The 25937-nt window shown below is 45.3% G+C and overlaps 1 protein-coding gene across 2 annotated transcripts in view; it reads left to right on the top strand.

Annotated features, from left to right (window-relative positions):
* Positions 1-25937, top strand: part of LOC128894099 (neprilysin-1-like) — an 82078-nt gene that overhangs the window by 31249 nt on the left and 24892 nt on the right. The window contains exons 6-7 of one of the 2 annotated variants that reach the window (XM_054155564.1): positions 12232-12446; positions 21669-21764. In XM_054155564.1, coding sequence (XP_054011539.1) covers positions 12232-12446; positions 21669-21764 — 311 coding nt within the window. The remainder of the gene's footprint in view (positions 1-12231; positions 12447-21668; positions 21765-25937) is intronic. The other variant, XM_054155565.1, reaches the window with a different exon arrangement.

A 25937-nucleotide genomic window follows, 5' to 3' on the forward strand; every position in this document is an offset into this window, starting at 1 on the left:
AATTTGTGTATCGTGCACAAACGGCCATTTTCAACGAAGGGTGCACAGATCCTTTCTCGTTGCGCTCATATGTATATTCCAATTTGAACTTCACGTATCGCTTTAAAAATTCCCAATAGCATAATTGTTTGAAGTATACAGCGAACCAAAGGTTCCAATAGGAGAACCGTTTTTTCTCTCTCCATAGGGGATGAAAGAAATACCACCTACAGGAATCGTGAAAGGATCCGTGAAATATTGGCAAGTACTTGAACACGCCAATAAGCCAGCGTCCCATGACAAGTCAGTGAATAAAGCAACAAAAGACCTGCGACTGTACGATACCACACGGTGCACCTCTTTTCGCGACGTACACTTTGCAGGTCAATTCTCTCGAACTCTGTCGCACGCTTCACGCTCGACTGCTCTTTTTTTCCCAAATGTCAACCGTCCCGCGGAAGCACACATACTCGTTAAGCCTCCAAAATAGATCTCCGTGAAACACTTTGCGACATTTTACGAGATTTTCGAGCAATTTCTTCGGTCGGCAACTCGTCCCTACTCGCTCGAAATTAATTTCGCTGGAAGAGGGTTAATCGCGGCGGAAGAGGGCGGTCTTGCGAAAATTTATTTCGCGACTGTCGTCTTGCGGTGCAATTTCGCGCCGCGGGACCGTTCGTCGAACTCGTTAACGAGGAAATACCTAGGAGGAAACAAGATCGAAGCGTGTCTTGCTCGAATTTGTGATCAGAATGTGACGATTCATTCAAATAAAATAGTTGCTGTTAATAATAGACGGAATACTTGTTCACTTTTAGTCCCTATTTGCGATCATTAATGCGAGATTTTATTGTGTCGAGGGAGAAAAGCACATTTCTTGGAGGAAAGGCGATGAAAGGTGGTCGCAGCGCTGGACTCTCGCGTCATTGCAATACAACCGCGCGTTCTAACCCAGAAAGTAAATGTAGGCGGTCTAAGAATAGAAACGAACCGATGTTGGCTGCCGTGGAGCCGATATCGCACGGCCCACAATGCGATTAATCAATCAGGTATCGGAACCGAAACGTCGTCCAGTCGTATTAATCACGGACGAGCTTCGTTTCGTCGAGAAATACGCTTGAAAATTTTAGGGAACTGTCGCGGTAGCCCAGACATTGATCTCGTGTCGATCGAAGAAGCTTTGGATTGAAATCTAGATTTTATTTCTCAAAATTGTCCAAGCAACCCCCAATGAGAAGCACAATTAGATAGAGTATCATGTTACCTTGACTATAAAGTGTGGCAGTGCAAAGATAGTAGGCAGAATATATTCTGCCCCCATTCTGTACCTTCCCATTTCTCTCAGTAGTATACAGGGTGTCCTCCCAAATAGGCCAAGCGCGATCCTCCAGTTGGTATTTACAGCTCAGACTCTCTCCAGGCTGCAATATTGAAATTTACCGACGACAAAGGATTCGAAATCACGCCCACGTTAAACCTCCGTTGATCCTACCAAGCCGTCGATGACGTTCACAATAGGAAAGAAGCGAACGAGACATTTTGCCGGTATTTGTATCCACTTCCAAGAGTAGAATCCCCTTATTGCTCCATAATGCAACGTTGAACGTATGGCCGCGCGGTATCGTTTTGCCAGGGGCATTCCCCAGACGGCCCATCATTCAATTCCACGTCAGCTTCTTAAAACGAAATCGATAGCGGTTATGTAATCGATGCCAGATACCCTTCGAGAACCGTGTTTGCCTGGAAAACACGGTTACTCGATTCCGTTCCGGAGAAAATCGATCAGTGGTTGCGATTCCGAGGGAGACGGAGCGAGAACGAGGAATTTATAGCGATCCTGTCCTTGACTGACTCGCGAAATCTTGTTACGTATCGATTACGGCTCGTGTTTGGACGAAAACATTGCTCGTACCCCCTTCGTCACCTTGGTTGCGCGGAGGCTAGGGCAAGGTTCTTGTCTGGCTGGACATTTGGAAAGATAAGCAACATTTCATTTAATTTCCATCGAAAGGAAGCCTGATAAGTGGAATAGACGGAAGGGCGATTTTAGTGGGGATAAAACTTTAAGATAGTGGTAACGGGTGTATGTTTCTTTATTAGAGAGGAAAGTTCTAATTTAATTCTTAACTCGTAAATTAGCAGAGCTGTTAGCGTAGAGAGTCAATGTGTGAAGTTATTGGGTGCTTTAAATGTTTCACAGAAATACTTGTGAATTCTCTTAATTAGACTACATAGAGCTTTTATTTCTACTAAAGGAAACAGTCGATTTCAAGAAGCCTCAGTTTACTCCGATTGAGTAAAAATGTTGCTTTAGAAGTTTACCCTTTTGGGCTGGACGACTAATGGATGACACAGAGGTGGAACATTGATACCAGTCGCCCCATATCACTCTACACCCTCGATAAATTGTTTCTGGCCACGATATCAACGCGTCCTTCGCCAAACGCCAAACGCAACACGTTATCCGACCGTGGAATGACGGATCTCGATTTTAACCCTTTAACGTACACCCCAGTGACATATATGGGCACGCCTGATCCACACATCTGTGTATGCCCCTGACAGCCACCCTCTTATTTTTATTATATTCTATACGGGATTTCTCTTACTTTCGTGTTGATAGAAATATAATTGAATTTTTACAATCCCCCACGCGTTTTTTTATATTTCTTTTGCGCTCCATATTTATTAATCCTTCCCCGCGATTTTTTTTATATTTCTTTTTCGCTCCAATTTTCCCGACGAAACAATTCTATTCATATCGAAATCAACCCTCAATCCCAGGAAAACCTTGTCAAAAATAAAATATCGTTTCTCCGTGACCCAGAGCTCTATCTTTCTCCTCATTAAAAATAAATTTGGTCCGGAGGGGTTAATTGGGCAGCTGAATTTCGGTGGTCCATGGGGCAGTCCGTCGGCGATCAGCTTTGAACCCGGTGGCGAGACACGGTGACGAAAATCGCTTGGCAAAAAATTCTTTACCGTAATTGAAATTCATGAAAAAGCGCGCGCGATAGGAAGGGTGGCAGGGTGTCGAGCGATAGAGATCGATTAGCTTGTCGCCCGCCGAAAGACCGCAGCCAGTGGCTTTTTCGTCGAAAGGGGAGAAGGCTGGTTTTGCGGGGTTGATTCGCGGATGATGTCCGGGCCGGCAAGCACTCTCGAACCGTGTGCAGCCTTTCCTGCAACAGGAGAGGGGGTTGGACGGGGCGGTCAGTTCGGTGGCATATTATCGGAGACGATTTGCATTCGATGACACCATCCTGCCTGAAACGGTTTTTCTTCTCCTTCCTCTGGGAGAAATCGACCCTTCGTCATCGATACCCTCCGACCCCCGACGATTTACGTTCTCGATGCTCGCGAGCCTCTGGAATTTATGGTTCGAACGGCTTGGATCATGCTAGTGTATAGGACGCCTCGAGTATCGACGCTCCGTGACGATTTATTTGTATATTTAATCATTCAGGACTCGGTAGCTGCAATTCAGAGCGTAGAAGAGAGGGAATTGAGCTGGTAGTAGCGGGAAAAAATAATTTGTCACGCGTTAGACGTTGTATAGTATGTCGGTTCAATCATTCTTTATATTTTTGCTCTCTTTCTTTCGTGTATTCAATTATATTCTGCATCCTATAGAATGATTTAGGTTGATCGATACCCAGGTATTCCCGAAAAGGATCCAAAAGCGAGTTTAACGTTTAACGATGCCAAACAATTGCTCGTAACGCAAATTATACTATTTACTTGCTTCCCAACAAAACGAGCAAGCCCTACCACTAATCCTAATTGCATGCCCCGAAGAATAATCGTAATTGATTCGGGTAGTCAACCAACAGTTCTCGTGGAAGGGCAACCTTCCTACCCTGATCCATACGAGCTGGTCTGTTGATCTCGAGCATATAGTACGCCAATTTTTGATGCTGGAATTGGATAGCTAGACCCAAAAACCTCAAGCTTCTAGCGAAATAAAAAGATACAGGATCTCCTTGGGGTAAACAGTTTTGCTCCCAGTCGCAGTTGAGTAAAACCTTTATAAATTGCCCTATAAAGCTTTCGCAATTACAGAAAAGCATCTGAAGAAGATAGAACGAATAGGAGGCGGGGGAAGGGGTCGAAAGTATCCCAATTTTAAAACCGAATAAACTCGTATCGCGTTACCGATAGCCATTCGCAGTGATTTATTGAAATTTCCACGATCCGTTTTACAAATTCGCCCAAAGTTCATTTTTCATCGTACGGAACATATCCTCTGCACGTGTTTTCTTAATCGAAAACGTTACGAACACTTGCGCCGCACGGACAATATCACGTGTCGTGAAAAATTAATAAAATTCGCCACGCGTTACGTAGAAACAATGAGAGGTGCTCGCTGAACATGACAAGCGGGTTATTGTTAAAAATTGACAAATTTCCTGGGGGGTTTCAGAGGAGGATCAGTTCGACACATGCCCGGGGAGTTTTGGAGTTCCGTTTGAATAGTAGACGAAGAAGACATGGGCGATGTATTCATCGTGTTTGTTTCATTTGGACAAGCTTTTGTATATTTCGCGTTGATGAGCTTTTGAGTGTCGATAGGGAGCATTTAATAAAGGCATTCAGAAGGAACTGGAGGGAAGGACTCTATTGGGAATACGAACACTGGAGTTAATTAATTATATCCGGAACTCTGAATATACAGATATGTATGATTAATACTAAATTTTTATTGAACGAGTAACGCCATCGAGATTTGTTTATTCTCCATCTGAGAATTGTGCTCAGCTCCGTGATCGATCGACCATCGATAATTGCCACGATAGACTGGTGGGTATGGGTGTAAACGACTCCCAATCGACACCGATACCGAGCACCGATAGAACGTTACCGACAATCGCGTCGATAATGATGTCAGCAACGGATTAACTCTGGTCGTGGGCGACCGTGCGTGTACGGGAGCGTAATCAATCGTGGGACAATTAGTGGTTATCACGGCGGTGGGCTGCGTGCGCGACGACGACACGTTTACGAATCCCTCCGACAAGGACTCGCGATTAGACCGTTCTCGATCCTCGAAACGACGTCGATTACTCGCTGCGTCGGGCAGCCTTGGACGACTACCATTATGTCGCCGTAGCGATTGATAAAAATAGTTATCGAGCTATCGATTGCGCGGCGCAGACGGAAATACTTGAAGGAGGTATTCTAGTCCGGACGCGGAAAAAGTAGGGCGTTTTTGGAATTTTGTCGGGCGAAAGATACTCGAGATATCGAGTTGAAATTTGAAGGACACGTCACAGGAGGATTTAGGAGGGTTGTATAAATTTCTCTGTTTGAAATTGAAAGTTGCAGAGGAGGTCGAGGTTCGAATAAAAAGTAAAAGTTGTTAAGGTTGCTAAGGTTTGAGTTCAGGTACGTTGCAAGCAATTTATTTATTTTCTTTAACTTCAATATCCCACTTCTCATCGATCTCACGCATCCTTGCTTGCAACACAACGTCTTAACGACGCATACATATAGTTGGAAAATAGCATCTGAAACATTCTCGACAATAAAATAATTATACCCCAATGACTGCATGGTGGCAATAGTTCCTCCAGTGAGTACTCCTGAGCTCGACATCGTAACGTTTCTAAATTGCAACGACCCAGTAGGCGAGTAAACGGTTGGTTAATTCTCGGGGAAAGAGATTCGCGTGGCTGTGGGTTTGTCGAAGCAATCCGGTGGCGGTTAACAGGCGATTAGTTGAAACGGCTGGGGGCACGCAGCCACCCTCGGCGCGTAATTATGCAGGCGAACGCGCGTTAATGCGCATCCAATGACGTCACGGCTCGCATCGGTGGGTCCTTGAAACCTGGCCTGGAAGCTTTCCACCTTGTCGCGGATCTTTTTGCGCTTTTTGCGCAACCACCGATCGCGTGCGTGCGACACCGATAACGTCGACCCCTCCAGCTCCCACCCCCGCAGGGGTAAAAAGAGCGTACACGCATCTCGCGGGAAAACGGAACGAAAACGTTGGCTCGCGTGCTTTCCGCCACCGTGGCCACAATATGACCCAGTTTCGTCGACTCGACCCTCTCCGTCTTCGGTATTCGATCCCTGGGAGGTCGACAGATTCGAGCTGGCCAAGCTCGATCACTGGATCTGACCGAACATCTTCTGCTAAGTTGATCTTCTCTTCACTGACGTTTGTGGACAAACGTACCTGAGCGTATTGGTGGTATAGTCGTACAAAATTTTATTTGGAGAGTTTTCTATTTTATTGTTTCTATTTGGAGTGATTTAGACTAGGAAGATATTCATCAACTTATAGCAAAATAAAAACAAAGGAAACTACAGTAGTAAGATAGTGACGTGCTCGCACGAGACTCGACCACAATCTGCAATCGATAACCCCCCAATTTTTCATTTCACCCGACACAGTCAATCCACATTTAATCACGGACTTTTCCTGTCACCAAGTGGAGTGGTCTCGAGTCGATCGTTCGGTAATTGACAATCGCCGGTAGTTAGTCCGCAAAAAGGGAAACGCGGAAAAAGAAATATTGATTATTACACGTGGCAGCAGTACTCTCGCGCTTCGGTGCAACGAGCCGCTCGCCAATTAACGGAAAGATTAATTGCGCCGCGGGCGCAGCCAACCAGCCCCGAAGAAGAAAACGACGAGAACGAGCGCGTCGCGAGTCGAAAGATCGCCAAGGGTGTCAAGGTTAGGCAATTTGGCCTCGGGGTGCGTCCCGGGGATGATTTACTTCCCTGCTAGTCGAGAAACTACCCCTCCGCCTGGAACGCCGTCGAAACTATGCTCCGATTCAGGGCTGGACTTTGTTGGCTCTGTTGCATTCAATTGCGTAGACCTTCCAGAACTTGGCCAGACGAATCTCAGCTTCCCCAAACGATGTTCGATCGATATAAATATGAACTCTGCGGGGCGACACTTGAATTGTTACACGAAAAATTCTTTGGTAGGAATGTGGTATATATTTTTGGGGTTTTTTCTTTTTTTAAATTGCAATCAGTCATTATCGAGAATTATTAGCATCAGTCCTTTAATAAAAATCACTGGCAAACAAACCAACAGCTGAAACCGAACGAGACAATGCCTGAATCCGAGTCAATTTCACCCTCGTTGTTTCCGAATTTCGCGTTCGTTGCTTACCAAATAATCGACACGGCTGCGAGTTATCGCAACGGGTATTAATTTCTCGCGGAGGAATCGATAGCCGCATCGATGAGCGGCACTCGACGAGGCGCGCTATTCCCGATATCCACGGTCGACGCCAGACGCAGCCATTGTTCCACGTCGAAGAAAAAGTAAAGTACCGAAGAACGATCTATGTTTAGAGGGGCATTAGAGGGGTTAGAGCTACCGAGTGGCTCCTTTTTTTCTTTCTCTTCTTTTTTTTAACCCCCGACCGTGTTAACGCGGCATCGAAACCGTGTCAAGGACAACCTCGACCGGTCGACACTTCCGTGACTCGAAGCATTCGAAGCCCCCGACCCCATCGATTCCCCGGGATCGATCCGGAACTCGGGTACGGGTCGACGGCAACTTTTTCGCAAATTTTCATCCCGCGAGGCACGACACAGGATGTTCCACGCACGCGAGCAGACACGATCCGAGGGAGTCTTCGTTAAAGTCGTTCTTGTCGCGGAAGAGCGCACTTTCCACTGAAAGCCGGAAGTTCACGACTCCTCGACACAAGAGAGACCCGAATGGTAGGATTGAAGAGCGGAAAGCTCGGTGCACGCGGCCGTGTGTGTGTACGTGTGTGTATGTGTGACCCTTTTTGCGCTCTCCGCGTTTTATGCCGCACAATTGATTTCGCGCGATTCTGTCTACCCCAGAGACGCTTGCGCCAAGTTCATTTTTGTGTCGCCACCTGGTCTGGGCTCTTGTTTCTTTCTGCCTTTCGTCAACCGAACGATCGATTCTTCGTATCGTTATTCCAATGTCATCGCTTATGTTGGAGAGCTAAGACGCCAAGAGTCATGGGACACTTTGAGAATTTTACGGGGCGAGGGATTGAAAGAAATGAATAATCTGTTCGGTGGAGTTTCTTGATTGAGACGATTGATTAACAATAGAAATTTATTACAAATTTGTTTGAATTTAATGCGATAGAAACGACATTACTTTCCAGTCTACATAATACAATTCACTTTATACTCTCCTAGCAGAATTTCCTAAATTTAAAGCACTTTCTATCTCTTTCGCAGCCTTTATATCAAATAATCGAGTTGTCCTCCAGGATAATTGATAATCGAGTTGTCCAGTTGGAGGTTGTCCAAGGCGCGGGAAGTAATCTGGTCGGTCATGGTTAATTTCGAAGCCATGGCTGACCGTATCTGGATTGAATTCCCGTGCCGAGGAAGTCGGGGAAGACTGTGGGCGACGGAAATGGAACTTCCGGATTGTTTCCATCGCGCGGCACTCTCGGCGTTCCGGAGTTCGCGCGTTTTCGACCCGCCTAGTTCACGATTCAGTCTGAACGGGTCGCATATGTGGCGTGGTATCTCGTTAGGGTGCCTCTAATTACCATCAGCGCGGATTAGGATCGATATGAAGTCGCATCTCCGATGCAGCACGCGTTTCGAATGAAATTCAAACATCCGTCGACGTTCACCAACTTCAAATCGTGTACTGGTTCGCACGCGGGAAAATTAGCATTCTGAGAATGACTCTTTAACTCGACAAAAATGGGCTGAAATGAGAAAATTCGAAGGGTTAAAACTGAATCTTATAATACTTCCTCGTAAAAGAAGAGTCCACGGGAGCACGTTCTCAATCGGACCAAGCACGGATTCGAAAAGAATTGCGCAGCGGAGGCGTGGACAAATTCGGACGTATCAAACGCAAACAATTCCACAGAGAAGAAGAAAATCCCTCTGTCCGTCTGCTTCCAAACTAAACTCGGAGACCAAGAGGAACATTCTCGATTTCGACAACAAACAACAATTCTCTTCCGGACCGTACCGTCCGTTAAAGTCACGTACACAATGTCGGGTGTAATTCGCCAGTTTCCTTGACCGTCCCGACGGTTATCAGCGAATGAAACATCCCACGGCGTGTCCTCGAGCAAATAGTCGCGCGAATGGCGACCGTTGCAACGCGGAACGAAGATGCAGCGCTGCGAAATAAAAGCAAGGAATTTCGGGCGCCGATCGAAAGCAATCTGCTCAGCGCGTGCAACTTGCGTCATGCAAGGATATAGATGTAACCGTGGAGGGAGTTGGGAGGGGTTGGTTGGTCGACGCTGTGGTTGATGTCGATTTGGTATAGAGGGTGGCCAACCTTGTTTAAACGTCTTACTCCTTCGTGATGATGGGAGGAAATGTCGGAGGAAATATTAGGAAGGGGATGATTTTTCTCAAGGTTGTATTTTCTTTAAAGACGTATGCTTGGATCGGCAATAATATTCAGATAAAAAGATAGCCTTTAAGAGACCTTGAATAATAAAATTTAATGCGAGAGTTGTTTGAGAGTTAACACTTACTCATTTTATTTTAACCTGTATACATGGATGAATTTATTGCTTCAGGTTTCAGAATTATTGTTTGTAAAACGAAATGCTTTCCATTGAGAAGAAGCACTCCAGAAATAATGTCTTCATCCGACATGACCCCCATTAATCAAAAACGAGCGCGACGTTTAAAGTAGGCAAGTTAGACAGGACAACCTGTATATAACACGACCGCGCGATTGTTCGGTGCGATTGAAATCACGCGAAGCTTTACTTAACGGCGAACTTGCGGATTTCGAGAACACGGATATATTCCCCGTCCGCCTGCCCCCGCGGCGGCCTTATCTACCCCCTCGACCGCCCCTTAATGGCGCCTGGGATGTTCCTCGTGCTGGGGCGCCTCTAATCGAAATTCTCTGGCATCATTTCGAACGGGAACCTTTTGTAACATCGCGTAAAATATTGTTATGTCGCCTTTGAAAAATATCTGACTCGTGGGTGAGTCTCGATAAAGTTTTAGATCAAGGGTACCCTTGCTGTATCAAGAAAGAGTTGACAATCATAGACAGCTTTCGTTTGATTTATTGGAAGAATTAACATGATCCGGTGAAACATGATTTCTTCACCTAGTCTTTTTATCTATTCAGCTCGATGAATTTTTCTCCACACATTTATTTTCCACGTCTCGTTCATCGCGAACTTTTTGAACGAAATTCTGCTTTTTCGCACGAGCCAGTATAATTAACAAGCTTCACGATGTTCCGCGTTTCCATTACAAAAATCCATTCGTCGCTGAAAATCTCTTTTTCGCGTCTCCACCCACGCTTTGAAAAATGTCAACGAGCGGTTCAGGGATTAATTTAATCCCCAGCCCCGACACATTTGAACAAATTCGAAAACGAAGTGGCGGAACTTTAAAGTGTGACTACTTTCCAGCGAAATGTCCTATTTAAACAACTTTACAGTCGAACAAAAATCCGTCCAGCGGCGCACGGGCGTCTGGCCACGAAAGGGTGGAAGGAAAACGCGACTCGGTCGGGCACGTCCGCTTTGGTTTGCCGTAGTTGGAAAATAAATTATATTATGAATTGGAGTGCGATCTCACGGCTCGATAGGCCGCGTGTAGATGATATAAGCGGGCGTATTGTGTTGCGATGATTATCGTCCACGGCACGCGATCGCGCCGGAGCCATGATTTTCTTTTTCATTTCGCTTTTTATTAGCTCCAACCGGTTGGGGTGTGCTCGTCACGTTCGAGCTGCATTTATTCGAGCATGGCGTACGTAACGGGGAATCGAGCGCAAAGGCTGGTAAATGACGAACGACCACGAGCCGTCTAACCGCCTAACCTAACGGATAATAGACCAAAGAGACGAGGGGGAATTTTATCGCCGGAGGACGCGTGAAACGCAGGGAATTCGCGTTTACGGATCGTAAGTTTGAGAGACCACTCTACCTCGTTGATCCGGGAACTGATTGTTTCACCCGGAAACTCTCGCCAAGTTTAAATTGAATTCCACTTTTTATCCGATCGTGGACACAATTGTGATCGCTTATTTGTTTCTCCGGAGTCTCTGTTATCATTCTAATTGTTGCGCCCGCCTGGCTCCTTTTAACGACTTTTTAATCGTACAGTTAAACTTAGTTTAATCGCTTGGATGCCGACGGGAATAATAACTGCAGTCTGGAAATTCTAAATATCGTTGACGGGTCGCGAGTTAACTGGTGTATGCACTTGCATTCTATCTATTATTTTCAGGTGTTCTCAGACGTAGACATTTTTTACCTAAATATCGACTTCAGATTCGTGTTCCTCGTCCCCGAAAACTTTAGAAAATCATGCTTTCGTGAAAATTAAAAATTTTTTTTAAAGTTATCCTATTTAGGCCCTACCGTATGGCATGAACTCGATTGGCGTGATAGTCAACTTGAAAATTTTTAATTTTTGATTTCGACGAAAGCATGGTTTTCCATGTTTTTAGGGGCGTGAGACACGAATCTGAAGTCGGTTTTTAGATACAAAATTGCTATGTCTGAGAACACCTGAAAATATGATCGTAATCGTAATTACGCCCAACATTGATATTAATCGGGATCTACGATGTTTGGAGCACACCAGGGTCGTATTGGAAAGTCGAAGGTCGCTGGTTGGTACCAGATACCAAGGACGCGTCGAGCGGAGATTGCAAAGCTCGATAAGGGCGTTGTTGATCTTTGGAATGGATCGAGCGATGTGTGTTTGGCTTTTATTTATAGTTTGGTCGGTGAATCCGAGAACCGTGGAAGGGCGACAGAGAAGGCCGCTGATGAAAAAGCTGGTAAATAGAGAAGCAACGATATCGAGGCTCGAACTTTGTTCTCCGATGAATGTTGGCTCTTTCATTATACGCTCAGGGCAAATCGAGGTATCGATTCCGCTAACGAAACTTTCTGCACGGGATTCCTGCGCGGGATTTCGATCCGCGGAAAGGGAAGGTGAGGGAAGGGTACGAATTAAAGGCTTTACAGGGCTGTTTTCGTTGTAAAAAATTCCATTAACCAATTCTACATCCTGGCCACAACAAAGACAAAAGTAAATTTCAGCCAATCGAGCGAGGGAAAGTCAATCTAATCTGCTTCGATCCGATAGAGTTTCGATTCGGCTCCGACCGACAAGAAGATGGAGGTTTGATCTCGTTTCCCTAACTCGATCAGGTGGTTCTCCTTTTTTACTTTCCGACAGAATGATCCGAGGCGCGAGGAATTCGAGTTTCTCCCCGCTGCGTTCCGGTTGAGCGAGCCTCGTTAAAAACTTGTTTACGATCGCTTGTTTCAGTTTACGAGCTTTTACGCGAACTCGGCGGCTACCTACCCCCGAAGAGCATCGCGCCAACCGACATTACACCGCTAGTCTCGAGGCTGTTGAGGGTGAACGGCGCGCCGCTCTTCGACTTCTACGTGGACGTGGATCTTTACGATCGCACCAGGTCGTCCGTCTTTCTGGATCTGCCTACCAAGCATCAGGAAAACGCGTTCTTCGCGGAGAACCTGGTGAGTGTTCACTGTCGCTGTAAATCCGGCCGGAGCGACCACCGATCGGAGGTTTCGCTTGCCGCAAGGTTTACCACTAGATTATACTGAATCATAGAGGTGTGCGTTGCTGACATGAAATTTATTAGACGTGTCCTGAGGGAATATAGATTGTATTAATAAGTGAGCTTCAGATTGATATACAATGTTTTCAAAAATAGGATTCCATCCATGCTAATTTTAGTCCAAGTAAAAAATTTAGTTATATTAGTACGAGAACAAAAATTATTCAGGTGTGAAAGGGTTAAAGCCATTCCCAGAAACTCTAGCAAAGATTACTCAGATCTTACCAACTTCGTATTACCAATTCTCTTATTATTCCCACTCGCGGAATTTTCCAAATCTCCTTATTAATCGATTTCTCGAAGAATTAACGAGCGGGATTAGGGTCCTGCCCCTTGGAATTCGAGACTTAGGGGATGAATACTCCTCAGGGCCGTACAGACTAATAGATAGCGCGTTTAAGCGGGGAAACCCCAGCTAATTCCTCAAGCAAACCTGCGGCGAGTTCCGGCGTGGATATAAATCCTGGGGCCACGGCTCCGGGCTATCAGTAAATTTCGTGCCTGTCTGTTATCGCGTCCCGGGGTTGGACCAGACCAGACGCGAGCACGGGGATTTCGTTATAGGCCTCAGGGTGCGGCAATCGTTGCAACAGCTCGAGGGACGTGGCAAAAACATCTTCGTTATTCATACGGATCGCCTAATACCCGGCTTATCGGTGGTCGGTGGACTTAAGCCAGCGCACATGGTGTGTTGGCGGAAATCGATGAAGCGGTCCAGTCACGCTCGGTTTTTCCCGATTGGAAACGGTTGCTCACTCGTTTCGATTTGCCCGTCGATTAAACGCCGCGACAGACCGGGTATTTAATCGGGTCTGGATCGGATTTTCGCGACTATTTGCGCGGGAAGCCACCTTAAGCGGCAGGTTCCGTCTCGAGTGCATCGGATGGCCACGGGATACCCAAGTAAATAGACGTCTCGAACAGTCGAGTTTATGAAACTCGGAGAATCCTCCTCTGTCCGCTCCACTATTGCACAGTTGAATCTTGTGTGATTAACGTACTTCCATTCGTTAATTTTATATAGAGTGCATTGAGTCACGAGGTCTTCTAAACATATTTCTCCGAGTAGGTCCTTGAAGTAGAAGTAACTGTGTTCCTCGCCACTAATAAATTCTATCAATCAACCTACAAACGCAGAACGAATAAACAACAAGAATCGAGAGTAACCTTGCCCCCAGCGATATTATTCTTGTCTGGCTAAAAGTTGGCAGACAAAGTATCGATGCTCCACGAAGAAAGAAGCTGGCCGACGGTCGCAGAAGTTCGCAACTTTTCAGCCTACGGCGATGGAAGTTCGGACCTCGAGTTAAGAGTATCGGCTCGTTTCGAGGTGAAGAACGTGCCGGGCATTAATTATTCTCTTCGTTCTTTTATCCACTTCCGACCGCCATCACGTCTCGCGTTGATCGTGTTCGGTAAACTAGCGGTCTCTTCTATTTCCCCCTGGCCAGTTTAGATCGGCCAGGATCCATAATTTATGGCCGTGTTCGAACACTCTGCTCGAACGATGGACGGATATACGTCTGTGTTTTACGCGTACGTACTCCTGGAATCTTCGATTCCATAGGAAAGCTAAATAGTTGACGTGGTGCAGGACTTTCCAGAAATTTCAAAACCTTCTAGATAAGTTTACGGACACCTAGTATATCGCGAAGTAAATTTTTATTTCAAATTTCAAATTTCTTGAGAATCCTCGCTTTGAACGAGAGTAGACCATGCAACAGATATCGCCTCGCATAGAGGCGCCATCTTGAATGACAATCGGCCCTTCTCGACGAACTAAAAATATTTCCGTCCTCTGCAAGCCTTGCGTATTCATGTCCCGGCAGGCCCAAACTTCTCGAACACGTAGTCGCCCTGCAATTAATTCCTGAATACCCCTCTGTCGTTTTACACAGAACTCTCGGCGAAAAACGCGCGAGCTTGCAGACGGAAACCGGGAGCGGGGGCGTCGGGCAATTTGACGGGGAAATTTTCGTCGAGGACGATCCGACCGGAATAGGATTAACCAGTGAATTTCGGATGCTAATTACAAGGCCGCCGAGACGAAATTGCAACGGTGACGAGAAGCTTATTGGGCCGAAACGAGGACGAAGCTTTGAGATTAAAGAGTGTGCTGCCTGATTGGCGCGGGCGCGATCAAGTTACTCGTTACAGTCTCGCGATATTTTCGCGACCGATCGACTAAACTCGCTCCGGGATGAGACGCCTTGGAACGGTAGAGTGGCGGCGTTCCATCATCGTCCAGTTGTTGACTGTTTTCTTGAAGTTGCTTGTTAGGACAAATTCTGATGTATCGGTGGTTGGGTATGAAGAGCGATGGGTCATTTATCAGAGTCCGGGGGATGGACGGTTAGTTGGATGGGTAGTTCTAGTTCATGGACTAGGTAGATTAATCCTTTGCACTCTTGTCTTTTTCTATATTTAAGAAAAATGGCAAAGAATATTCGTGTAAGTACAGGTTTGGTACCCGAGCTACTTCTAGATCTATTGGGCCTTACGTAGTACGGCAAATACCAGAGCAAATATCGTAGAAAAAAAGTGAAATAGTCCTGCACGAACATCGTTTGAAAGTAAACCACGCAGGCAAGTAAAAACAGTTCTTGCTGCAATAAAGCCAGAAAAGCCTGCACTGCCCCAGCAAAATTTAGTAGTTTACTTTAAAAAAGACCACTGAGTTACAGTTCTAGTACCAACGTACCTTATTTATGTACATTGCGCGTTACTTTCATTCACTTTCGGGCCATGAAAGCTGTCCCTCCCTCTGAAAGTTGCGCATAAAATATACCTCGGTACTTGAATTCCTCCAAAAACTAATGGGCATGGAAAAAAATGCTGTGGGCGAAAAAGTCGGACTTTTGGCGAGTTTCCAAACCATTTTTCCCCCCTGTTCGCAAGTAACGGTCGGAAAATTGGTCGTACCGTTACTGGCCCACTCTGTGTACCGTTGAGAATTTGTTTAAAAAAAAAAAAAAAAAAAAAAAATAGATTTACGTTTTACGCACGTGCAAGGGCGCGCGCGGCAGGTATAGAAATTTCGAAGGACGGTCTCCGTTCTCGGGGAATCAGAGACTCGAGACGCTTCGAGGGTGTCTTTGAATGCTCTCTTCGTCGAGTCGAGAGTTTTCGAGTAGTTTTGCTGCCGAGCGTTCTAAACAAGGCCTTGATCTTCGATCGACGAGCTGCTCCTCGACTCCTTTAGAACTCCGTACTGGCAACCAGCTGCCATTGACGAAAGAGACGAGTACATTAATAAAAGATGCAGGGATCTTTGTTAGGGGAAAATTAGATGCAGGTGGAAACAAAAATTAGTGGACGTAATTGGTGTAATTCTGACTCTATGTAATTTGTCTCTTCTCTTGATTCCACTTTAGGGACGACTCGGAGAGAACAAAGTAGGAAGGATAATAAGGAAATACAGGATACACACTTTTTCTTTATCGATTCCATAAATATTCGTGCCATCTGTGTCTATTACAAGAATTCGTCTCGATTGAATGATAGGTTTGATGTTTCCAAGTAAATATTTCATTATAATTTTTATAACGAAAAATTTATTTGGACACATCAAATCTATCATTTCATTCAGACTTTCCTCGATAGAGTGTACGAATATCTATGGGACTGACTGTAGGACACACTGTTCTTGGGAAGTCCCCTCGTAAGGGGAATTAATTAGCAGATAAATAATCGAGGTTTCTCATTAGCCTTGGCGATAATTCCTCGTCAGAACTTTTTAATAGAAGCTCAGGGAAACGGTTAAGGGTTGAAAGGGTTCTTTCGAACAATTGTACGGAGGTGTCCCGGTGGATATCCGCGTTCCCATGGACGTCTGGACCTCATTGTCTAGCCTGTTCCTTGTGATCGTGATAAGAGCGTAAGGTCGAGGGGATTTTAATACTTAAGCTCGACAAAAGACACCCTCCTCTCGTCGTGACGGCACTTTAACTTGCCTGTTAGTAGACCTGTTTGAGATTAAAGACAGACGGACACGGGGAAGAAGCTCTCCGGGTGTAGGGTTTCGCTCTGCTCGTCTTTTCATTGGGCCAGTACTCGAACGTCTTTCAATTTCATCGAAGACAGTTGAGAAGGGGGACACCCTTCGATCGATCCCCGTTAAATAGGTTCGATTCTGTTAATCGTCGAACGCTCCATTGGGGTTGCTTGGGGAACAATGCGAAACTGTTTTGGCACGGTGCACTGGCATCGTCTGTGCCGTCAAGAATCCTGCCGGGTGGATCTTGATTTGCTTGAGAAGGGTAAATTGAGTTAGCTTGCGAGGCAGCCCTGTTCGTTCTGGTCTGATGTAATTTATTTATTTGATAAGGTACCGGTGCTCCATCGCAAGAAGCCATAACAATTGATACAGTGCAACGATTGCACCGAATATGATTAAAAAAGGATTAAAATATCACCTACAGTCAGTCCCATGAATATTCACGCCATCTATATTTTTTGAAGAAATTTGCCTACCCGGAAACTCAATTTCCTACCCAAGCACATTGGGTCGAAGGTTGGTTTGGCACGAAGGGATTTCTGCTGGTTGCGCAGACTCGAAAATTTGGGTGGCCAAGCATTCGAACATCCGCGCGTCTCGTTTTATGCTAATAATCGCAAGGAGCGTGCCAACTGATTTCACGGGTCGTCTGTCCGCGACTTCCGTCGATTCCTAACGCGATTGTAGCGAGGTCTTGTAAAGGGTGTACGTGTTATTTGCGCAAAAGGAAAACGTTTAACAGGAAATCGAAGCCGTCAGCCCGACGGCGATATATTTTATTCGAGGTGTAACCAAGCGCCTGGAAGTGGGTGGGAAACAGAAGTCACGGCAAATATTTAGATACGCGGATGCGCACATTGGCAAACACGTTCGACGCGAAATAGTTGAGGCGATACTTTTCAGCTGAAAAGACGCCCTTATATGCAGTTTATTTTATAGAGAAAAAGAATTTGGGAGCTCAGCGTTTCTCGATTTGTATCGTAAGAGAAAAACATTTGAAATAATATTTATATTGGGGGGGGGGGGGGACATCTTGTTCTTCAGGGTGGGGAAGCTTTGCGTGATTCAGAATTTTCGTGCCAATTTTTAAGAAAAATTTTTGAATTTATATTTGAATTTATATATATATATTTATTCAATTATATAAAAGCACCATTTTGTTCCACAACCTCTCCACCTTTTAAGGAATGTACACCATATTTGTTTTCAACCATTTCAATATATTCTGACCTGTACCAAATAGCTTTTTGCCATACAGTGTGTGAATTTTCAATGCCAGTTAAACAATTATCTAAAATTGTAAAACCGATATCACTTTCCAGTCCATGTAATACACCTCGGAAACAAGAATTCTACGTACGAGAACCCCTGCCGTATGCCTTTCGGCACTCAATAAGAAATTTCCACGGTACCGAAAGCGCGATATTCTCGGGCTTTCAACGAACGCTTCCGCTCCGCTATTTCCGCGACAACGTTTCCAATCTTATTACATTTCGGCTCGTATCGCGAGCGACAGTCGCGGTAATAGTCGGAGTAAAACCATCCCTGGCCGACGTTCGCGCGTATTCATTTCAATCCGGCACGGAAAGCACACACACGCGCGTTCGATACTGCTTCCAGCTACGAATTCGATATCGGCAATTGATCCAAGAAGCTCGCGCCACGGTGAATTTCAATCGAACGCCCGCGATGCGTGACGAACACGTGGATGGATTCGATACCAGAAAAATTCAATTTCTGTGCCCAGTCTCGGCGAATTGGCGACTCTACTCTATCCAGGCGGATGCTATTTACATTATTAATAGGATATTCGAAAAATGTGGGCTTGTGATTCCACTATAGCCCCTTACTATTACATTTTCGAGATGGAATTTTTTCGAGGGATTCTCTTTGGACTCTGGAGTATGGTATAAGCTAGTTAGTTTATAGGAATATGGGGTGCGATTGTTGTTAGAAATTTATATAAAATTAATTTTAAAGCAGGTGAATATCTCGCTACAAACTTGAACAAAATTTCACACTGCAATAACGCTTTACCCTTTAGACACGCGTACATCCACGGATCGTCTTGGATTCCCACGCGACAATTTTACGACAAGAGGTTGGGACACGACTAAATCAAACTTTCTCCGCAATCAGTTTCCCCAAGATGGAAACTTGGTCACAGAGGTCGGTAGATTTCCCGCGGATGGTCCCTCCGTTGGCGATATTTTCGTCGAATCGAGGCAGCCATAGGAGCGCGTGCACACCGGTGCAGCGAAAGCGATACGAGGGAACGATAAGCTTAACACGGAAAGTACCATAAATCGTGGAACGGCGGCTCGCGGAAACTCGGTCAGTGTTGGAAAGCCGGAAGGCCTGGAAACGGAGAGCATGTCGGTCGGGGTTTCGCGGCTCCTGTTAGCTGGACGTTGGACACTGGAAGACCGGGACGCGTTGGGTAGAACGGACAGGAGGACAAGCCAGACTGGAGCCTGGAATTCCAGGCGAAAGTCGAAATAGTCGGGGGCTGCCTGGCCGACCGCCAGAATCCGCAGCTGACACCCTAAAGCTATCTCACTAATTTTCCGACGCCCCTCGCGACTTGACCTTGCGATTCCTCCCATTCCTTTCACTCTCCTGCTGGTGCCAGTTCTCGCACCATCTTTTTCATTTAGAGAAATTGGAACACTGATTTGTAAGTGACGCCGTCATGAAACGTTGAGACCCCATTTGTATTAAAAAAACGGGATTTATTTCATTTCGTCACTTAAAAAGTACACTCTCCATACAATTTCAGAAAATTCCTATATCTCTATTTCTAAAACTCACATCGCTACATAACCAACAGGTCTCCCAAAAATCGCACTTCCATCAGACTCCTCTCAGGCCATTTTTTATCTCCTACATAAACACATCTGAACAAATATTTTCCTAACCTTCAAGACCTGTACAATCATTCCCTTAAAAGGAAAAGTCGGGACTCGCATCCATTTCCTCGGAATTAATTCCCCAAAGTGGAATTTGACTACTCCCCCTTAAATTTATCAGATTTCTCCAAGCGTGAAAAGTTGAACGTTGAATGGCAACAAAAAAGGAACGGCACGCAATTGAGTTTCTGAACGACGGAACTTTCGTTTCGTTTGAATGTAATTTTAATCGTAGCTGTTGGAGTTTCGCGGGCGTTCTCGTCCCGGCGCGCATATTACACGGTCGCAACGCAACGTATCGTGTTGGCGTTCCATTTCGTAACGTCGGGGTATCGTTTCATTATGCTAACGAAGTATCGATTATGATAATGCACGGAAGCGATTGAATTGCGTAGAATTACTATTACAGCGGGGACGAAACGCGACCGCCCTCGCGAGCGTTGTTATCGCGCTGCTTTTGAGGATCTTCGCGGCAAGATAACGCGACTGTAATTGAAATCTACCGATTATGTCGACTAATTAAGCGGAAAGAAATATTGCCTGGCTTCCAAGACCGGGGAGGATCGAGTTTCAGTGGTATGTCTGTTCGATCGATCCTTTTTTCCAGGAGGTAAACACGAATAAAAATGAATAAAGAGGGTGGGTATTCGTGCGCTTCATAGAAGGACTAAGACTTTAATTAATTTTTCTTATTTATGAAAGAAGATAGAAGGAATGTTCGTACAGGATTTAATACTCTCCGAGATCCATCTGAAACATTTTGAAAAATGTGAAAGAATATCGAACACAATGTAACTGCACCAAATAACCCGAAATACATATTTCAGCGCAGTCGAAGCACGTAACTGATTTATCACTGGCAGAGACGAGCGAAATTCTGATCCAGATAAAACCGTCGAATGGAATATGAAAGATAAACGACTTTGCATACATTATTCCGTAGAATAAAAATCGGAGTCTGAATCGTAGGTTGAAATATTTTAGAACGAACGAGTACGAGTTTCACTAATCGTGTTGCCTTCGAGTGTAAGGAAACGGAGAGAGGGAAAACGGTGACGGAGGATTGAGTGTGCATTTCGAATGCTGAATTGTAGATTCGCGTGCATTTCATACGGTTCACGCGTCGTCGTTAAAATACCTCGTTAGCAACCATTTCCTGCATTGTCACTGATCCGTTCCCCGATCTCCATGATTAATGGGATGCTCGCGGCGAGGGTGGTTTAATATGCCTCGTATCTCTCCTCCGTTACGAATCATTAACAAAATCGATTCACCTGTACTAATTGATACCGCGATTATTCGCCTTGAACCTGTCGTCGGAGCTCCTCGAGTGACCCTGAGGATCTGGTGGGGGGTTATTAATACAAAGTGGACAGTAGGCACCAATAATCTACAATAATCACCGCTAAGCAAATTCCTATTTTTAAAGCTCCCATCGCTACAAAACCAACAGCTCTCCCAAAAATCTCTCGATCATACAATCATCCCCTAAAAGGAAAAGTCGCGACTCGAGTCCGTTTCCTCGAAATTAATTCTCCAATGGGGCTTCGTTTCTCTTTGGAAACCAAAGGTTTTTTCCAAGGGAGAAAAACTAAAATACAGCACACTCGATTTCCTCCTGTCGTCAGATTTTAATCAAAAACTGACCACGAGGGAAAATTAGCTCGGTTAATTTTTTGTCGAATAATCGAGCCTGGACGGGGACGACGCGCGACTCTGTAACGCGAAATCCGTTCCATTTTAAGAGGTTCGCGTAAGCGGGTTTTACTGAACGCGATAAAACCCGCGGATGCGTGCAAATATACGTGGCGATAAAAGGGACGCCTGTGTGTAACGCGCGGTTCGATACTTGGCACCCTCCACCCTTGTTTGCCAAATCGTTACACGCTTACCCCTTTTAACGCAGTTCCTCCGACGGCAGACTTTCCATCGTTGGCACCAAACCCCGCCGCGGAATCGAGCGCGAACTCGAGCTGAAAGCCATTTTATATCCATGAGGAAACTAGGCTGCGGAGTCATCTTTGGGAATTAATTTCGCGAAAACGAGCATTCGTTTCCTCGGGATTAATTTTATCAAAGAAAACTTTGGACCGGTGTAATTGCCGAGTTATCTTCGAGAAACTTGGTTGTGCTAATTAAAAAAACTATGTCGAACAATTATGGTACGATACTGTAAACGGGACTTAAGTAGAACTGAAATGTCTTCTTGCAGACTGAAGGACTGCGATGGGTGAAGACGTACTCGATGATGGACAATCGGCAGAAGAGATCGGTCCATGAGGAAAGTCGTGCTTACACCGTGATAAAGGTTCGTGGTAAAGTATTGGTTCTCAATTTTTTTTTCAATTATAAACATGGGAGGGAATCGTTACATCGTGGGGTTAGAATGAAATTGTATTTTAAATAGACGGCAAAACTTGGGCAACTACATTTTTTTTTAAAAAGGGCGTAACTTGCTTTAACCAGTTTATTTTTATAGTTACAAGCAGGCTATTCGTTCCGCCGTGACTGTGGGGTTTAAAATGGTTCAAAGTTTCGATGGACATTCTTCTCGGTGATCTAGGGAACGATTGCGCGATCAGATTTTAGTAAAACCCCTGGGAGAAGTATTTCGCCCGCGATCTCGGTCGTATTTTTTGAGACCGCGCGTCGCAACGTGGGGGCAATATATCTCGCTATCAGGATGGCCGACGGGGCGGCGCTGTTTACGTGCCGCGATTTTTCCAGAATTAGTCGATAACACGTTTCGCTAACCCGGCCAGGGAAGACGTCGACACCGTGTGCCGTAAATCCAGGCTGTTAATAAACGAAATGTCTCTCTTTCCTCTCGTCTGTTCCCCAAGCTTCTTTGGTCGCTCCCTCGTGAAACCGAGACCCGGAAATGGGAAATCTGGACGAAAATAACAAATAAGGAGTAAATGCTCCTCTATTCCTTTATTTATCCTTTATTTTTCCGGAAGATCACTCGAATTATTCGTCCCCTTCGAATGAAGATAGCTTCCCCCAATATTTTATTCGAATAACACGAATAACTCGAGCATAACATGTGGCCCATCTCTGACCACCGATCACTTAAATATTATTATATTCAGCATGCAATCAATATTCGGCTCGATACGTCGCTTTCTGACAAGGAACCGTTCGCTCACCGTCGACGCGTCTCGCGGGACGCCAGTGGAGATTGCGATGAAATTTAATTCATTTAAAATATTAACTCGACGCGACACGCACGCGTTCCGAAGTTGAACGGAATTCCCCTAACAAGCAGGGACAATTTCCATACGGGAGCACGCGTCGCCATGTAAATTGAACGTCAGCCCGTGCATCCGAGCGAAATGCGGATGACGGGAAAACGAAAGCGACGGATATCCCCGCCCGAAATTCAACGGGAATCCGCGGAGATCGTCGATGGAGATTTTTCTCATTTTCCGCTGGAATGTAAATGCGTCCCAAAAGATGCTCCAGACGCGCCGCACTTGACCCACTTGTCAACCTCGTGGAAATCTCAATCTCGATATTAACCGCGATCGCGGCCGATCCGATCGAGAAGTATTCGCGGAATGCCAGCGCCGGGCGTGATCGATGGCACGTCCGGAACGTAATTAGGTTGCCCATGCCCATGTCGAATGGAACCTCGGTCGTTGGGATGCTCTGTGGTTATTTAAACGCGTTATCGCGCGAGGGAGTCGTCGTAAAATCGAAATGGAACTTCGTCACGGTTCCAGTGCCTTTCCCAAAGGGGTTGCTGGTGGGGACTATCAGGGGGTTGTTAGGTCAACTCTGTTGCGAGACAGATGGGACTTCGAGATCTTTGCAGAATTAATTTAGGGATTTTCCAAGCCTTCTCTGGCGGTTAAGACGATATTTTCGAGACGGAAATATCAACGATTCATAGTTGAGTCGTTCACTGGACAAGTCGATTCACTCCACCAGCCATGTAAAAATTATTCTTTTGCTATTCTTTCTTATTAATTTTATATACCGTCAAATGAAATCCAGTATTTATGCATTTCACAATGTCTATTTGAATTTATATTATAAAGGAAATTTTGAAAAACAATGTACATTACTTCATCGCATTTCGCAACTTCTTTTTTCATAGAGTTAATGGATTTCTGCAATGAACGGCTCAGTTGTCACTTCCTATCTTTAGTAACAATGGTCGAAGTCGAGGCTTACTAACGGTACCAAACTCTATCTTCCTTCTGGGAATAAACACAGGAATTCTAGTCAGATTCTTCCAAAAAAAAAAATGCTGCCTGGGAGCTGGTATTCGTTCGAGAGGTTGCTTTTGCCAGCTTTTATGGGAAAGGCGCCGTTATGCGTCGTTTCGTTGCACGCTGCTTCGTTAGCTGCATCGATTCCGCATTTTTAAGAGACACACGCGAAGAAACCACGGAACCGTGAACGTTGGTGAGGCCCTGGAGAGAATTTCAAACGATTCGGGGCTGAATATGCGCGGCACTTTAACCTTTTATATCCGTGTATCGAGGGAGAGGTGAATTTCAGAAATGGCCGTTGGTGCTCAGACGGAGCAGCTTTCAGAAAGTAGACTCAGTAGATTTAGACTCGCTACGTTTCGAGGGAAGCTATAATTGTCGTATGGTTTATATTCGAATATACGAGAGAAAAGGGAAGCTTGGAATATCTGAAAAAAGGTGTCGAGCTGAACTAAGAATGTTTTCCAAGTTGTCATCTCACCAGTGTCCCTGACATAAGTCGCTTTCTTGAACGGGATTTCAGAATCCAGCATTTTATGTTCGCCGTCGCAGGCACGATTTGAAATAAAGTGGACTGCTTACGGTTTACTGTTCGAAAATATTATTTTACCCAGCCCCGGGTGCAAAGAAACAGGATGTCTTTGATGCGCCAGATGCGGAAGCTCGTGAAAAGTTGGAAGCAGTTTATGTCAGGGGTCGGTGAATGGTTTCGTTATCGGGTCGCTGCGTCTACACACGAGCCCCCTCCGCCGATGCGGGCAAACTTGTCCCTGGTTGTTTCGTCGCTCGAAACTTTCTTAGTGTGTATAATCGCCTTTCGCCTCGTAAATAATTACTTCGCCGAAATTTCACGCTACTCGATAAACGTCACCGCAACTTCCCTCTCGATTATCGATACGTTCTGAGGAAATTGACGCCTTGTATTATAGCAAAAAAAAATTACATTTTTGCGTACGTTGCGATGGGAGAAGGTTGGAGAATCTGAGAAATGGACTTCTGCCGCGGTTCTGCGGGATTCGGCAAACAGGATAACAACTGGGATCGATCTTTGGGAGGAGGCGGAATTTTTCAAGCGGTTAAATTGAAATTTATCGCGAAGACGGCGCGCGTTCGCGGCGCTGATTTATATTCAGTCTGTCTCGAGGGCGGGAAACAAGGGAGAGAATTAAGACGAAAGGCGCGCCAGGGTTTGTTCTTCGCCGAACTGCTGAACTCTTTCCACCAGGGACGTATTTTATCAACACCTAGCCCTAGATCTAATCGAGACATCACTCAGCCTAGCCAAGACACAATCCAGGCCTAATTCAGACATAACCAAAGGCAGATTGGAATTTTAGGTCTTCTGTTCTTAAAAAGAACAGAACTATAGAAGGACCTAATCTATACATGGATGACGTGGTAATAATTTGTCCATTTAAGGGCTTATATTTTCTATCTCTAAATGGACCAAGTATCGTTGGAAACGTTCCCCAGGCGAATTCGTCGCTAATTTTCTAGGATTTCTTCAACTTTCTCAAGTGGGATTCTTTGATTCGTCTTTGGAGTCCTTCCTCTCAGTGAATGCTCTCGATTCGATGTCCTCGAAGATAGCCCGTTATTTCTGGAGCGTCCTCGCGTCATGGACCAATGAATCGAGCCTCGTATTTGGGACACTTCGGTGCATCCCTGGGTGCTCCATCTCCGGGAAGGGTCCGTTAGGAGCGTCAAAGCGTCCTCTCGAAAAGGATTTCCTCGATCATGGATTGAGAGATCAACGCACCCTTTATTCCACTACCTTTTACTCTTCCGAACCTCCGTGATCGTTTTTTCATTCTTTGACGATTATTGATAGAAATTTCTGCTGGATCGTCTTTTGGAAGAATTGTTCCAGGCGTAGTTCGTTCCTCATCTATAATTAACTAATCTATAAGTTGGTTCAAGGGTAGTTTTTAATCATCTGCCAAAGTATTTAATATCTGAGGATAGATTCAGTCATTACATTATATAATCAAGACGTATACGTCATTTTGTGAAAAGAGTAAAATTATTATTTGGTAAAATGTCGATATATAAGCACGCGACCTGAAAATTATCCAGACCGAGTCCATCCAAATAGTAAATACTTCGACAGCAACTTTCATTCCCTTCAACGTGCGCAATGTTTAGCGAGCAGTCGATACGAGCGAAGCAGATTATTCGCACGCAAATAAAAAAATAAAACTCTCCCCGGAGTACTTTACCCGGTTATTGCGTTATTTGGCATAACGCCTTGGCCAGCGTTC

This window comes from Hylaeus anthracinus, unplaced genomic scaffold, assembly GCF_026225885.1.
Source record: "Hylaeus anthracinus isolate JK02 unplaced genomic scaffold, UHH_iyHylAnth1.0_haploid 3, whole genome shotgun sequence".
NCBI classification, from domain to species: domain Eukaryota; kingdom Metazoa; phylum Arthropoda; class Insecta; order Hymenoptera; family Colletidae; genus Hylaeus; species Hylaeus anthracinus.